This window comes from Etheostoma spectabile, chromosome 3 (assembly GCF_008692095.1).
Source record: "Etheostoma spectabile isolate EspeVRDwgs_2016 chromosome 3, UIUC_Espe_1.0, whole genome shotgun sequence".
NCBI classification, from domain to species: Eukaryota; Metazoa; Chordata; class Actinopteri; order Perciformes; family Percidae; genus Etheostoma; species Etheostoma spectabile.
In genome coordinates, this window is record NC_045735.1 from 15,539,505 (window position 1) to 15,554,664 (window position 15,160).

Below are 15,160 nucleotides of genomic sequence, written 5' to 3' on the forward strand. Positions count from 1 at the left end.
CACAGCAGGAGACTCGGAGAATGGAGCGTAACAGCTTTGTTTCCCCTACTGAGACTTCTGCAACTTCACAAGCAACCCAAAGTCATCCTGTGCTCAGACCACTGCTGTATGCATCCATGAGAGGAAGAGGAGCAGCAGGGAACGATGACAACACATATGCATACTGATATGGAGCCAGATTTGAAATTAAGATATGACTGCAGACAGTGCCTATATTGGACCAAAACAAGGTACCAGTACCCCGATTCAGCAGTTCAGAAATGATCATTGCATGTCTATTGGATATATTAGTAAATATAAATAAAGTATGTTCTAAAACGTCCTCAAATAAAAATGTTTTATGTTCAAACAACCCAACTAACAGATCTATATCCCGCCTCATCTCTTACTCTTACTTCAACCTTGTTAGATAATTGCAATCCTAAATCATGATAGTACGGACAATACAAAACAAAATTGAACATAATTTTCAATTTTATTGAGATCAGATAAATAACAGTGTGTCCTGTTTTAATAGGCCCATGGAGAAGGTTTAGGCCTACACCAGACCAGAACTAAACACACACACATCCTTTCACATATTTCTCAATACCAAACTTATTTTTCATCAAACTATGAGTTCTAAGTTTTGGCTTATTCCAATTCTCATCATCTCACTTCTTTTTTAACTGTTGAAAACCAGTGGCACATCTTTATCAACCTTTTCTCTCATAAAGTACAATTCATCCAATCATGTTGATATATAGTATAAATACCATCCTATTAATAACAGTGTTAATAACTAAATAAATGGAGAAATCCCAACTTCGGGTCCCGTACTCCGTCCTGGGGAGTACTGGCCCATCTCAGGCACTGGCTGCAGGGCATGCTGCTGTGTGATCCGCCTCCGGGACCAGGACGCCTCAAAGAGAGGCACGGGAGCCCCGGAGGGCCATTAGCTGGTACAGAGCGCCATCAGGTGGCTGCAGGTGGGGTCTGCACAAAGAGAACTCCCAGTCTGATCCTCGTTCACTCGGGTGGAGCCACAGACAGCTCGGTGACCTCCCCCGGTCGCTACTGCTCCGTATACGCGCCTGTGTATGTGTGTATGTACGCGTGTATGTTTGTGTGTGTGTGTGTTTGTGTGTGTGTGTGTTCGGCCCACCAGACCATCTGTCAGAGGGTTCAGGTCGAACTGGGACTGGCGTCTCCCTAACGAAGGTAAGACGTTTAAAGTTCATCAGAGGGACTCTTTTCTTGTTCCAGTCGTTGGTGGCCGGTGGTCACGTGGGTTGGCTGCAGATGGTTGTAGAAGGGAGGGAAGCTACACCCTGTCTGGGGGGGGGGGGAACGGCGTGCTAGCCACAGCTAGCTCCCCAGCCATGTGTGTATCCTGGAGACGGGAACGTGAGGCCAGTCCATAAGGAAGCAGTGCACGTGGATCTGGGGGAGGAAGGAAGGAATGGAGGGAGGAAGGAAGGAAGGGAGGGAGAGAGGAACCAAGGAGCCCTCCGGCTGATGCAATATAACCTGAGAGCATTAAAGGACACTACTGCACACTGGTCCGCTTCATACATGCCGACTCGCAAATATCTTCACTAGGCTATTATATATATTATGTGTGTGTGTGTGTGTGTGTGGTGTTGTGTGTGTGTGTTGTGTGTGTGTGTGTTTGTGTGTGTGTGTGTGTGTGTGTGTGTGTGTGTGAGCAGAAACATTGCCTTTTATAGCGAGTTTCCACCCAGCTCCTCTGTGCGGCCCAACACACACTCTACATACTGTAAATCCATTTTCCATCCGTTCTATGGCTTAATAACAAAGTTGCGTGATGAAAAATGATGGAAATATTAATGCGGGTAGAAAACGAAGACGTTGGTTTGCATCGTGTACCACAGCAGGCCTAGGGGAAGCCGTGCTGTTCACCTGCATGTGGGATTTAAAGAGTTAAATCGGCACGCCTGCTTCGGCTCGCTTGGTTTCTGGAACATCTGGCTGCATGGGAAAGGATGAGTTTACAACCAAACCAAGTTCCTCAACAATCCTGATCATCAGTTACCAGTCAGCTGCTCATGGGCAACGATATAATGATGAAGTAGAGATATGGATCATTTCAGAATAAAGAGCCATATGTTTGATTCATTAATGATTTAGATAACATTAATTGTGGTTTTCCCACTTTTCTGCAAACTGTAGGCATAGACTACTAACATATGTTATTGGCCGCTGGAATCAGTCCTCCAGTCCATTATGGCAAGGGGGGGGGGGTCAATACCACATAGTATCGTGATATTTTCCGTTGTAATACGGTATCAATACACAGGCTCCAAGTATGGATCTGTTATTATATATTATAGGCTATATGTTATTCACTTTGTCCCATTTTTCAGCAATAACACTGAAGTGATATGAACAAAGACAAATGTTTATTTTTAGATGAAACAGATGTTGACTAAGTTTCCTTTTGGGGACGTCATTTGAAATCTGGAAAAATTAGAAGTTGGAGAAAAGGTTATAAATTGCAGAATATTGGAATATGTCGTATTGTGGCATAAGTCTTGTACTGGGAGGCGCCCGATACAATGGTGTTAGTTTGTCACTTATTGGGAGCAGTAGCTAGTTGGAACCAGTTACCTGCAGCATCGGTGCTAGGCTAAGCTAATGCTGGGGTGTCAGACAATAAGTCGGTGTGTTCCTTTAAAACCAGAAAAAGACAACACCTGTACCATGGTATAACATCCCAAAGTAAGATGATATCTATCTAGTCTCATATCCCAGTATAATATGGATATATTGCCCAGTCCTACCATAGTGCTTTAAAAACCAGAAGTGTAGCTGTTTACATATCAGTCTTATTATCAATCACTAGAGCATTTTAAAAAGGCAGTGTGATTGTATCGTATCAGTTTTTTTGGAGAAGTATTCCGTGTCCGTGTCCCTTGCCATTCGCAGTGCTTCCAGACTAAGGTTACCCCCGTTTCATATGACATGTGTATTCTTGAAGAGGATCCGAGATGCAGAGATTAAAAGCGTTGTGTTGTCTTCTGACGGCTGGGTTTTGTTACATCGTTACAAGGTCAGTGTGGCCCCAGAGATGTCACTGAGGCCCTGGAAAGGAGAGTTTGTTTGGCCTGCGTCAGCTGTCAGTCATTTGGTCACATGCTCGTTGTTTGCTCCATCCCCGGTCACACCACCAGAGCATCTCGGAGTGCTGTTAAATACATTTCACGGGCTCTCTGCTGTCCTCATCTTTTAAAGTGTGTGCAGGGAAAATTGTAATTAAAGACAGTCGGCAGCTTATTGAAGTGAGAGTACTCACGTCGCACACTCGCATCATTAGAGAATGGGTTTTCCCAGACACAGGTGGTTCTGCAGGTGTCTGCCACACAGGTTTACTCTCCCAGTATTAATTAATACTGATCCAGTATTAATTAATACTGTCCATGTATTAATGCCTGGCTGAGTGCACATCAGCTCAATTTGGACGATGGAATGCAATCTTAAATAATTTTATACAGAGAGAAAAGATGGAAACGTCATTTTTTTTATAGCCCCACAGAAAAGTGTATAATACTTTTAAAGTACCTATAACCTGGTATTGGTGCTTTATTTATTTAAATATATATATATATATATATAAGTGTAGTGTGATGAGTTGTTGTGATTTTGCTGTGTTCTCCATGTGTACAGTATGAACAATGTCACAGCAAACATAAAAGAGGTTTTGAAATAGCCAAAGTATTTAGCCTCTCATATTAAAGTGCATGTGACTATTCCAAATTCCCCCACGTGATCCCTGCGTGTCATGCGCAGGTGTTGTCTTCCCTGATTGGCTGTGGAGTGGGCAGGGCTCTCCTTTTTTAGGCAGCCGCTGCATGTCCCATCGTGTCCCTGCTGCACCTCTGAGTCACCGGCTGCTCTTGCCCCCCCCCCTTTTTGCCCACGCTGCGATGTAACAAATGTTGTCACTTGTGCAACACATAACAATGTAGTCATTCATGCTCTGCTCCTCTTTACATATTTGACTGACGTGAGAGATGACCATCCGTTTGCAGATGCAGTTTTTCAGCCTTTGTGTAGCTGATCCAGGGTTGTTCGGCCTCTGCATGTTGGCCCGATCATGGCCCGGTGAGATGTCTGGCTGCATCTGTCCAGGTCATCAGAACCTCGACACAGAAAGCTACAAGCTGGTCAGATGTTGTCTCGTTTAGTCCTTGAACTAACGCCTCTCTACTGGAAGAATGTTCCACACGCGTCCCAACGTCCTGATACGGGACGTAGTGGATGTTGTCCTCTGTGCGTCTGCGTGGTCTCAGAGCACATGATTAATACATTATACTTTATGTGATCTAATTTATTGTCCACTTAGGGAAATTTGATTTGAACTCAAAAGATGCACATAAATAAATGCCGTGGCAGAACTCATGAACAATTGCACATACATTAGGGCTGGGCAATATATTGATTTATTGATATCGCGATATGAGACTAGATATCGTCTTAGATTTGGGATATATCCTAATATGGTAATATGGTAAGTGTTGTCTTTACCTGGTGTTACAGTAAAGTCATTTTACCAGACTGTTCAGCTCTTCTAATATTTACCTTTACCCACTAAGTCATTTAAATTATTTCTGGAGAATATGTATCAAAAATCTCATTGTGTAAATAACATTTTGTTGAAGCACCAACAGTCAGTCATACAATATTGTCACAATATTCACATCAGGGTATTTGGTCAAGAATATTGAATAACACATATATTTCCTTCACCCCTCAGTAAAATGGAAACATGTGTTTGTATGTATTTTGTTTCTATTAAGTATTGTCATGTATGAATTTGTTTTTTATGTGAAAAGGGGGTATTTCTTTTGCTGGGTCACTGGGCCTCGCCCTGGAGGAAGATGGCTGTCGCTGCAGCTGCTCCGAGCGTCTTCAGACCCCGGGGCCACGTGAAGCGTCACGGTTCTATTTACAAGCCAGACCCCTGAATGATTTGGTTCACTAAGAGGCGTCTTTGTCACATGTCCTTATCTCTCTCTCCGCTCCATTCATCCTCAGCTGATTGGAACTGAGTCCACAGCTGCACTCGGGACACAGTGGAGGAGAGGATTTACTGTAGAAAGTGGAGATCAGAAAAGGAAGAAGAACCTGTTTTACACTGCGCTGTGAAAGTGAGTACTTGTCTGCAGATGTTTACCTCCCTCTTTGCTCAGCTTATGTCCTGCACAGATAGATAGATAGATAGATAGATAGATAGATAGATAGATAGATAGATAGATAGATAGATATCCGAAACATCTGGCAGCTTCATGGTTAAGCTGAGCATCTGTATTTCTGTTTAGTTTTAATCAGACACTGTGAGATCTAAAGGTTCCATTACTGCTGACGTTGTAATGTTGTAATGAATGACTGATATTGCATGGTTGCACATTGCAGTTTCTGAAGGAGATAATGTTCATCTACAGTTTGGAGTGTAATGCACACCACTGTGTGTCCAATCAGAAGCTGTGCTAGACCAAAACAATTTGATTTGATGTCCAATGTTAGTATGCAAATTAATTCTTCACTCAAGTCATTTTCAACAAACAAAATGAAGGAAAACAAAATGAGAGTGAGCAGCATTTGGATCTTCAAATTTAAATGTATAGTATATTTTCAGTAGTTTGACAGTGTATTAAGATGAAACCTTTTGGGCCTCATAATATTGCTTTCTAGTCAATGCTAATAGTACTGTATGTTGTAAGCTGTTAGTATGTACTCAGTTGTGTGTGTGTGTGTGTGTGTGTGTGTGTGTGTGTGTGTGTGTGTGTGTGTGTTTTCAAAATTAATGATCAGTTCACTACTTTCATTGAATGTTGGGTCTTTTATTAAATTCTATTGATTTCTTTAAAATTGGTTTCAAAACAGAACTCGACTTAGCTTTGACACACCAGTTTGTGATCCATTCATCATCCTGATGTGAAATATTTCTCAAAATAAATCATAATTTCTGCTTTACCACAAATAGTAATGTTCTCTTTTTTACCTCTAGAAATAATTTCATACGAATAAGGTTAATTACATGAATTCTATGAATAAGTGTATAAATAGTTTGTATTAGTGGTTTGATTAAGAATGGTAGTGGGGGGGAAAGCATTAAAAAAAAAGGAACAAAAACATTAAAAACCCAGCAGGACAACAAGTTCATAGCCAATGGGAGGACAGGGACTGGACCAGCACCAGGTCCAGGTCCAGGACCAGGTCTTTTCCCTGTTTCATTGCATCACTCTGCCGGTCCTGTCTTGTCCACAGAGGACTCCTCCTGCGTGTAGCTTTTGGAGCCGGCCGCGATGATTCTGGCCACGTTGAAGGGCGTTGGGAAGCAGCTCCTCCGGGTGAAGGTTGTGGACTGCAACGCGGAGGACTCGCGCCTGTCTCGATGCCTCAACACGTTTGACCTGGTGGCCCTGGGCGTGGGCAGCACGCTGGGCGCCGGCGTGTACGTGCTCGCCGGCGCCGTGGCCCGGGACAGCGCCGGACCTGCCATCGTCCTCTCGTTCCTCATAGCTGCCCTGGCCTCAGTCCTGGCCGGACTGTGCTACGCCGAGTTCGGAGCCCGCGTCCCCAAAACTGGCTCGGCCTACCTCTACAGCTATGTGACGGTTGGGGAGCTGTGGGCCTTCATCACGGGCTGGAACCTCATCCTCTCCTATGTTATCGGTAAGACACTTTACAATAAGGAAGGAAAGGTTGGCCACGTTCAGCCCCACCAGACCAGGCCCCCAGTTTACAGACGCGTCTCTGCTGATTGGCTATCACCTGGGACACACTCCCAGCAGAGGAGAGAAAACCAAACTCAAAGCCGCTGCACACTGTTTCACCCCGTCTGAGGAAACATGTTGTGTTTTTTATGTTTTAAAGATTATTTTTGGGGCTTTTCCAGCGTTATTTGATAGGACAGCTAGGTGAGATTCAAACCCTGGACCTCTGCATCGAGGCATAAACCTCGAAGTACATGTGCGCCTGCTCTACCACTGCTCCAACCCGGCCACCCTGCACACCGTTTGTAGACTGAACGTGCCCCAGATTAGGGCTGGGCAAAATATCAATATTATTTCAATAGATGAGGCTAGATATTTTCTTAAATTTTGTTACCTTATTTGAAATTTATGCATTATGCTATTATACTTATTAGACACTTTTATAAACAAATGTATATTATGCTTGAATAAATGTAACCTCAATTAACAAAACTGGTTAAATAAAAGACAATCTTAATATTAAAATAAATCAACAGGAGTGTCCTGTAGAGGCTGACTCTGGAGATAAAACTCAGATCAGATTTATCTTCTTCTTGTTTACTTGTTGTTTAGTAAACTGCTCTTAAATAAGTTTGGAAGGTTTGAATTGCTATTTTTATTCTCTGATGTTATCATTTTGCTGCTGGGGATTTTCCTTTGGAGCTGGCTCAAACCTCTTTTAAGCGGTGCCAACAATTTCTTTATGCAGGAAAACCCTGCCTTTACTCACTTTAGTCATTATATCCACAATATTGATGATTATTTATCAAAAATCTCATAGTGTTAATATTTTGTGGAAGCGCCAAAAGTCAACCCTACAATTTTGTCTCGATATTGATCTGTCTGGTCAAGAATATTGTGATACATGTTCTCCATACTGCCCAGGTATTGTTGAGTTTCCATGAATACTTCCCTCCACACAGGAACTTCGAGTGTGGCGAGAGCATGGAGCGCCACCTTTGACGAGCTGATTGGACAGCACATCGAGGTTTTCTGCAGACGCTACATGACCATGAAGGCCCCGGGCCTCCTGGCAGAGTACCCAGACATCTTCGCTGTCTTCATCATAATAATTCTGACAGGTGAGGAGCAGCTCTGATATCTCTCCCTCTCTCTCTCTCTCCTCTCTCTCTCTCTCTCTCTCTCTCTCTCTCTCTCTCTCTCTCTCTCTATGTTCTATCTCTTTTTTTTTTTTGACATCATCTCTCATATTGTCTTTTTTTAACTTGCAGGACTGCTTGCGTTTGGAGTGAAGGAGTCAGCGATGGTAAATAAAGTGTTCACCTGCATCAATGTGCTGGTGCTGCTCTTCATGACCATCTCTGGCTTCGTCAAAGGAAACCTGAAAAACTGGAACTTGAACCCTGAAGAAATCCTCAACGGCACCAGCAACTCCAGCCTGAAGTGGGTGACACGAAGAGCTTAATCCCAGAATGTACTATGTGCCTGACGATAAACTTGTGTGTAGGGCTGGGCGATATGAAGAAAATCAAATAGTGTGATAAACTCTAAGACGATATCTAGTCTAATTTATATATTATCAGCGTATTGCCAAGCCCTACTTGTTGTGTTTCAAGTAAGCAAATGTTCTCCTTTTTCCTTCCAGTATGTCTGGCTCCTTACCTTCAGAAGAAAGTCTCGGGGAAGGCGGCTTCATGCCTTTTGGCCTGAGCGGAGTGCTCTCTGGTGCCGCCACCTGTTTTTATGCCTTCGTAGGCTTTGACTGCATTGCCACTACAGGTGAGAGGACGTGCATTCACTCTGATAAGCAACACTCGGTGGCCCCCCTCCCTCTCACATGTCTCCCACCCTAGGAGAAGAAGTGAAGAATCCTCAGCGGGCCATTCCCATCGGGATCGTGGCCTCACTCCTCATCTGTTTTGTGGCGTACTTCGGCGTGTCCGCAGCCCTCACCATGATGATGCCCTACTACTTGCTGGATAAGAACAGCCCCCTGCCTGTGGCCTTTAAGTACGTGGGCTGGGAGGGAGCCACGTACGCCGTGGCCATTGGCTCTTTATGTGCCCTGTCGACCAGGTAAGACTCTCCTACTGTCCTGCTGCCGCTCAGCATGAGTAGGTGTGGAGGACTAGGAAATGTCTGCATGCTTCACGCCCAGTACACTGAATATAGAATTTAAAAAATATATTTTTTGTATAATTCAGGACTTAAAGGTCCAATGTGTGGGAATTTCTCCCGTCTAGCGTAGAGATCATATATCGCCATCAACTCTCTCGCGCCATGAAGGTCAAAGTAGGTATTAAAGCTACGGTGGCCTTCACGCTTCAAAAAGACGGACTTTTGCTCTTTTCAATTTCCTCTTTCTGGTTAGCACTTCTGCTTCACAGCAAGAAGGTTGAGGGTTCGAATCCAGGTCGTTCCGGGTTCTGTGTGGAGTTTACATGTTCTCCCCCGTGTCTGCGTGGGTTTCCTCCGGGTGCTCCGGTTTCCTCCCACCATAAAGACATGCATGCTGGGTAACTAGGACTACGGTTGAAAATTAGCTGACTGGCATTCAGAAAATGTTGATTAATGTGTATTGTCCCAACCAAATAAATCAGTCTGAAATATTTTCTTATGGTGAAAAAGGAAAGATTTTGATAATGAACTAAAAACATTCCACACTGGACCTTTACGGTAAACTGGTTGTAGTATTTAAAACGTCTTATGTATTTGCCAGACAATGATTTTGCAGCTGATCCACAAAGAGTAAATCTTGTGATAATTCCTTTAAAGGAGCTTAGGTTTGAAACTAGTGCATGATCCATGTTGCTTAACTTTCTTAAAGGTCCCCCTAAACCATCGGTTCTCAGACCCCCCAGGGGTCCGTGAAGTGACACAGCGGGTGCTCGGAAAAAAATACACCATCATAAGGGGGGGGGGGTTCTGTTAATCACTGAAGTGTGTCTTGAATACACACCGATACATATCATCATGTTTTCTTTTTTAGATATTTTTATTGAAAAAAAGAGATAACACAATTAAAGGGAAGGAGTAAACAAGTAATTTTGAAGTATTGATTGTATGTCTTCAGAGGTAAAAAAAAAAAAAGGGCCACGTATCATCATCTTTAAGCCGTTTTTATTCCCACTTTATATTTAATCTTCACGTTAAAAAGAATATTGTGTTTATTTGTTTATTATGTCTGAAAGCGCGCCGTGATAACATTCTCAAATCATATTTTAGTTTCTTTTTGCGAGTTGAACGCAGGCCACTGAATTGAATCAAATAAAAATTGCAGTGTGGCAGACTTTGTAATATCAGCAAATATCATATTGTTGTCCAACAACAAGTTGTGATCTACAACTCTAGTAGAGCTGGGCGATATGAATAAAATCAAATATCACAATATTTTTTGACCAAATACCTCAGTATCGATGTTGTGGAGATATTGTAGGGTTGACTACTGATGCTTTCACAGAGATATTTGATAATCAATCATCAGTTATGTTGATATAATAACCCATCTGGGTAAAGGCAACAGTCGGGTGTGTTCAGAAAATGACTTTACTGTAACGCAGCCTTTAAAACACTTGTGTCATATCAGGATATTACGATATCTAAAATTTACAATGATATCCAGCCTCATATAACGATATCGATACCTAGTATCTAGACGCCCCTGTCCTATTTTTATGTAAGTCTTGGTCTGGGCTGTTTCCATGGTTTGGGCCCCTCAGTTCCAGTTATGGGAAATCTAAATCCATTTGAGACAGAAGTGTGCTTCCAACATTGTGGCAACAGTCCCCTGTTCTATTGTCTCACTGTGCATTCACTTGCACGCCATGCTTTTCCTCTCTCTCCCGTACTAGTCTACTAGGCTCCATGTTCCCAATGCCCAGAGTGATCTGGGCCATGGCAGAAGATGGCCTGCTCTTCAAATGTTTGGCCAGCATCAGCCCACGAACCAAAACCCCGCTAACAGCTACAGTAACATCCGGTGTTGTTGCAGGTGAGGTCCTGACCTAAACCTCCTAACTGGTTGGGGTTCCCGTCACCCAACAACCCTACAAGAGGGTCTTGTTGAACACAGCCTCAACACAAACACCCAACAAAAACCAAGATGGTCATCCAGCATTAGGATAGTCCTGAAAATGGGCTGTTTCTTCTTCATCTGGACCAGCTGGTGTACGGCACCCTGCGTTGTTAATCAGGGTACCGTACACTGGACCAGCCGGTGTTCGGCACCCTGCGTTATTAATCAGGGTGCTGGTTGGGAATTGGCTGAAGTAGAGGTCCCAAACAAATTCTTTTAAGTCTCCGTGGCCATCTCTGTGTCCTCCTCCTCCTCCTCCTCCTCCTCCTCCTCCTCCTCCTTCTTCTTCTTCTTCTTCTTCCTCCTTCATCTTGGGCGAAGTCTCTTTTTTGAACCTGTTGGATTAATATGTAGAAATCTATCATCGAGCTGACGCTGTGTTTTTCTCCCGTGTGGCATGCAGCTGTGATGGCCTTCCTGTTTGACTTGAAGGACCTGGTTGACCTCATGTCCATCGGCACTTTGCTGGCCTATACTCTGGTGGCTGCCTGCGTGCTGGTCCTCAGGTAACCCCCGTCTCTCTTGCTAGATGATTAGCCAACCTGAATAACAACATATCTGCGCTGTGGCTCACAGCTTCCCTTTTCTTTTGATACTGGCTGATCCAGAGGATCTAATCTGTCCCATGATATAAAACATGCAGTCTTCAAATGCAGGACTGTTTGATCTTTGGATGTGAGGCTGAGAATAGCTACTGAGATTTTTTCAAGCATATTTAAAGTATTTAGTGCACATTGGATTAAAGTAATAAATCATCCTAATCACTTGTCGCATATTGACTGAAGAGAAATATCTGTTCATATTTAATGTGATGCAGTGTGTTTTTAAACTTGGTTAGGAACTCAAGAAAATCTTGGGATGTGTAAAATGACAATGGTTTGGACTGTTTTGCCGTCTGAAGGTACCAGCCTGAACAGCCCAGTGTGGCCTACGAGATGGCCAACACTCAGGATTACGAGTCCTATAACGATGGGAACGCTGACATCCTACCGCAGCCAGAGGATCGCTTCACCTTCAAGAATCTACTTACCCCTTCCAACACAGATCCGTCCCCCCTGTCTGGGTTCGCCGTCAACATTTGCACCAGCATACTTGGTGAGTGGTGACACAACGTTTTCACGTATAAACTCTGGAGTATGTTGGAGGAATCCGGTGCAGACATCGTCTGTCGTTTCCAGACATGCAGCACACAACAGGTGATTGTCTGTGTCGGATGTGTTCTCACTAACTAGAAGAACTCCATCTGGTCTACAGCGTGGCCCGGATCACAGAGCCGTTCAGAATTAGGTCATAAACAACTGCGTTGCTTACCATTCCTCAATTTTGATGCGTCCCTAACTGATAGAAGTTCCTTAATCTCTCTAGAAATTTCCTTTGCCTTTTTATGTAAATCACTTTCCTCCCTTACTCTGGGATCTTTGTTTTCTTTTGGTTTTCATTAAACGTCCTTAGCACGCCTACTAGCTTGCTGTGAATTCATACACTAACAGAGAGAGAGAGCTGGCAGGGTACACACCTTTTGAGTTCTAATCCAACTGATCAGGACATCACTTCTTAATTATTCATGTCTGCAGTGCGTGTGTGACTGGGGCTATACAGAGCTCTGAGAAAATCTGATCTGATGACCTCTCCTTGCTCTTTTCGTCTTCCCTCCAGGTGTTTTGGTGTGTGTCTTCAGTGTGGTAGCGGTTCAGGGAGGGCTGGCCCCATGGTCCCTGTCTGTCCTCTGTGTTCTCATGGCCGTGTGTCTGATTGTCACCTTCGTTGTGTGGAGACAGCCGCAGAGCAAGGCCAAGCTGGCCTTCAAGGTAGGCTGTGTTCTTTCACCAGAGAGCTTTCTCCCTCCAGCCTACACAGGATGACAGGATGACATTGTCAGAATGGGATGAAACTGGGAAACCGGGGGGGGGGGGCAGATAGCTCAGTTGATAAATCAGTCGACCATATATGGAGGTTTACTCCTTGACCCAGCGGGCCCAGGTTCGACTCCAACCTTTGGCCCCTTGCTGCTTGTTATTCCCCCCCTCCCTCTCCCCTTTCATATCTTCAGCTGTTCTGTCAAAAAATAAAGGCTGAAAATGCCCAAAAAGTTTCACAGTTTTTTATTAAACTCTGAAACTCTTCCTGTTGCTGCTAACCTGCTAAACATCTACACATCTTTTTACCCAACAAATGCAAATTGTGTGTACATAACATTATTGCTGACCATTGGCAAATGTACTTTACATTGTTGCACACTACTGACAAATGTACTAAAGTTATTTATTATTGCACGCTTTTTGAAAAGTATAGTATATACGTTTTTTAAATTGATTGCAATCCATTCATATCAGTTCATAATTAAAATCTACTTCGGGGCAACCTCTAGCCCCCCCAGTGAGAGCGTTCACCCCATGTAGGCTGAGTCCTGCAGCGGCCCGGATTTGAGTCCGGCCTGTGCCCTTTGCTGCGTGTCATCCCCCATCTCTCTCCCCCCTTTATGTCTATCCATTGTCACTTTAATAAAGGGAAAAGCCCAAAAATAATCTTAAAATAATTTAAATGTACTTGCATAGATGTGAAATCACTGAACATTTCATCACTTATTTGTCACTGTACGGTGATGCAGTCTGACTCCTGCTGTAATAAAATGAATGGAAGCCAATGGCTGCCTGGAAAATCTAAAATAACCTCAGATTCATGGCTGGCTTTCAAATTCCCCCGTCTCACGTTACACTCCCCCCCGCTGTCTTCGGCCAGCAGGTCACCTCGTGAGATCGATAGTGTTGTCAGACACTTTTAGTGACAATCACATCCTGTCAGTGGCAAAAACCGAGGGTGCACCATTGCCCCATTGGGTTACACAGCAGCTGGGTTGGCGCCAGCCGGTCACTGCGTTCTCGCTCACTACTAGACCAGTTTCAAAGATCTTTGTTCATGTCAGTCTATTGGACATAAATGCAAAACAAAAACAACGAAATTGCTTCGCTGTCAGTGTTGTGTTTTCCCTGCAACATTCCCCACTCAGCCATTATTCATAATATCAATGTTACTCTATGCCTTTGACTGCATCTTTTCTCAGTATTTGAGGTTGAAATGTTAACCACGTGCCCTCTCTCCTCCCAGGTTCCACTGCTGCCCTTTGTCCCGGTCACTAGCATGTTCATCAACGTCTATCTGATGATGCAGCTCGACAGAGGAACCTGGATGCGCTTTGCCATCTGGATGGTCTTAGGTACTTTGGATTTTTGGCCAAAAATGTCAAATGTTATCTCTGCTGCACTTGAATTAATGAATTAATGTCTTTGCCACAATGTTTCTGCACCATTTGCAGGGTTCTGTATCTACTTTGGCTATGGTATTCGCCACAGTGCAGAGGCGGTGTTGACCACGCCAGCCTGCACGATAAAGGGAGAGCCCATGGCCACGGAGAAGGAAGCCTTCCTGCACGACACACAGAACGCCACCGGGGAGGACGAGGAAGAGGACGAGGAAGTCTCCTGAGGAAACGGGAGGTTCACTAATCCTCTCTATTTCTGTTCTGCTAAACTCTCCAAAATAGCTGTAGGTCCAGGAGACGTACGGAGACACTTACCCTCCAATCAGAGCGTTGACTTGTTTCCTTATTCCAAACACAACTTTGAATGAAAGTAGAAAGGCTAATTAGATGTAAAAGCTAGGCAAACACATTTTTAAAAGATAGAATCCGCCTGGATACATCTTAAAACCAATATTTTATTTCCGTGATATTTTTCTGTTTTTTAATTCTAGCAGCCAAAGGCAAAGCACAAGTCGTTTAAACCAAGTTTTTTAAGGTATCAGGTGTGCGTATGTCTATTGTTAAACATCATTTTGGTTCCTTCGTTCGCAGTATATATCTGCATCAGGAGGCCCAGCGCCCGCTACTGTGTCCACATCCCATGGGAGATTTCTTTTTTAATCCTTTATTTCACACGTTGATTAATTGCATTGAAGGGGCTGTACATGATATTTAGAAGAATAATGGTCTGGGACTTGTCAGATACTGATGCTTTGTCACGGCCCTCGGGTCAGATACAGGCGCACAAGGTACGTAGGGGCACTCACGTGCACTCACATGCACGCGCGGCCGGACCAGCTATCCCTGCAGAAAACCAGTGAGGCTTGGATTCCAACACACACCCAGGGAGTGTGACTTCATTCTCTGCTCAGGACGCCATCATTGTTGACTGCTATATTCTTGATTTTGAGTACAGCCCCTTTAGTTCAGAGAATCGGCAAATAATTCTTCTGAACCTCAGCTGAGAATTTCACTGTATCTCTGGTGCCTTCTTGTGTTGTACGTTTACCTCAAAGGCCCATATGTACGTGGATATTATATTATATTTTGCTCCTGAGACAATAGCCT

The 15,160-nt window shown here is 43.8% G+C and overlaps 1 protein-coding gene across 1 annotated transcript; it reads left to right on the plus strand.

Moving 5' to 3' along the window:
* The first annotated feature begins 964 nt into the window (after window positions 1-964).
* On the plus strand, window positions 965-14,454 carry LOC116672354 (high affinity cationic amino acid transporter 1). Its single transcript, XM_032504167.1, has 13 exons — window positions 965-1,200; window positions 5,038-5,150; window positions 6,271-6,678; window positions 7,682-7,840; window positions 7,991-8,162; window positions 8,365-8,498; window positions 8,573-8,795; window positions 10,571-10,710; window positions 11,198-11,300; window positions 11,696-11,889; window positions 12,451-12,602; window positions 13,900-14,008; window positions 14,108-14,454. The coding sequence occupies exons 3-13, from the start codon at window positions 6,309-6,311 to the stop codon at window positions 14,275-14,277; spliced, it is 1,926 nt and encodes a 641-aa protein (XP_032360058.1). The 5' UTR covers window positions 965-1,200; window positions 5,038-5,150; window positions 6,271-6,308; the 3' UTR covers window positions 14,278-14,454.
* Window positions 14,455-15,160: the final 706 nt, after the last annotated feature.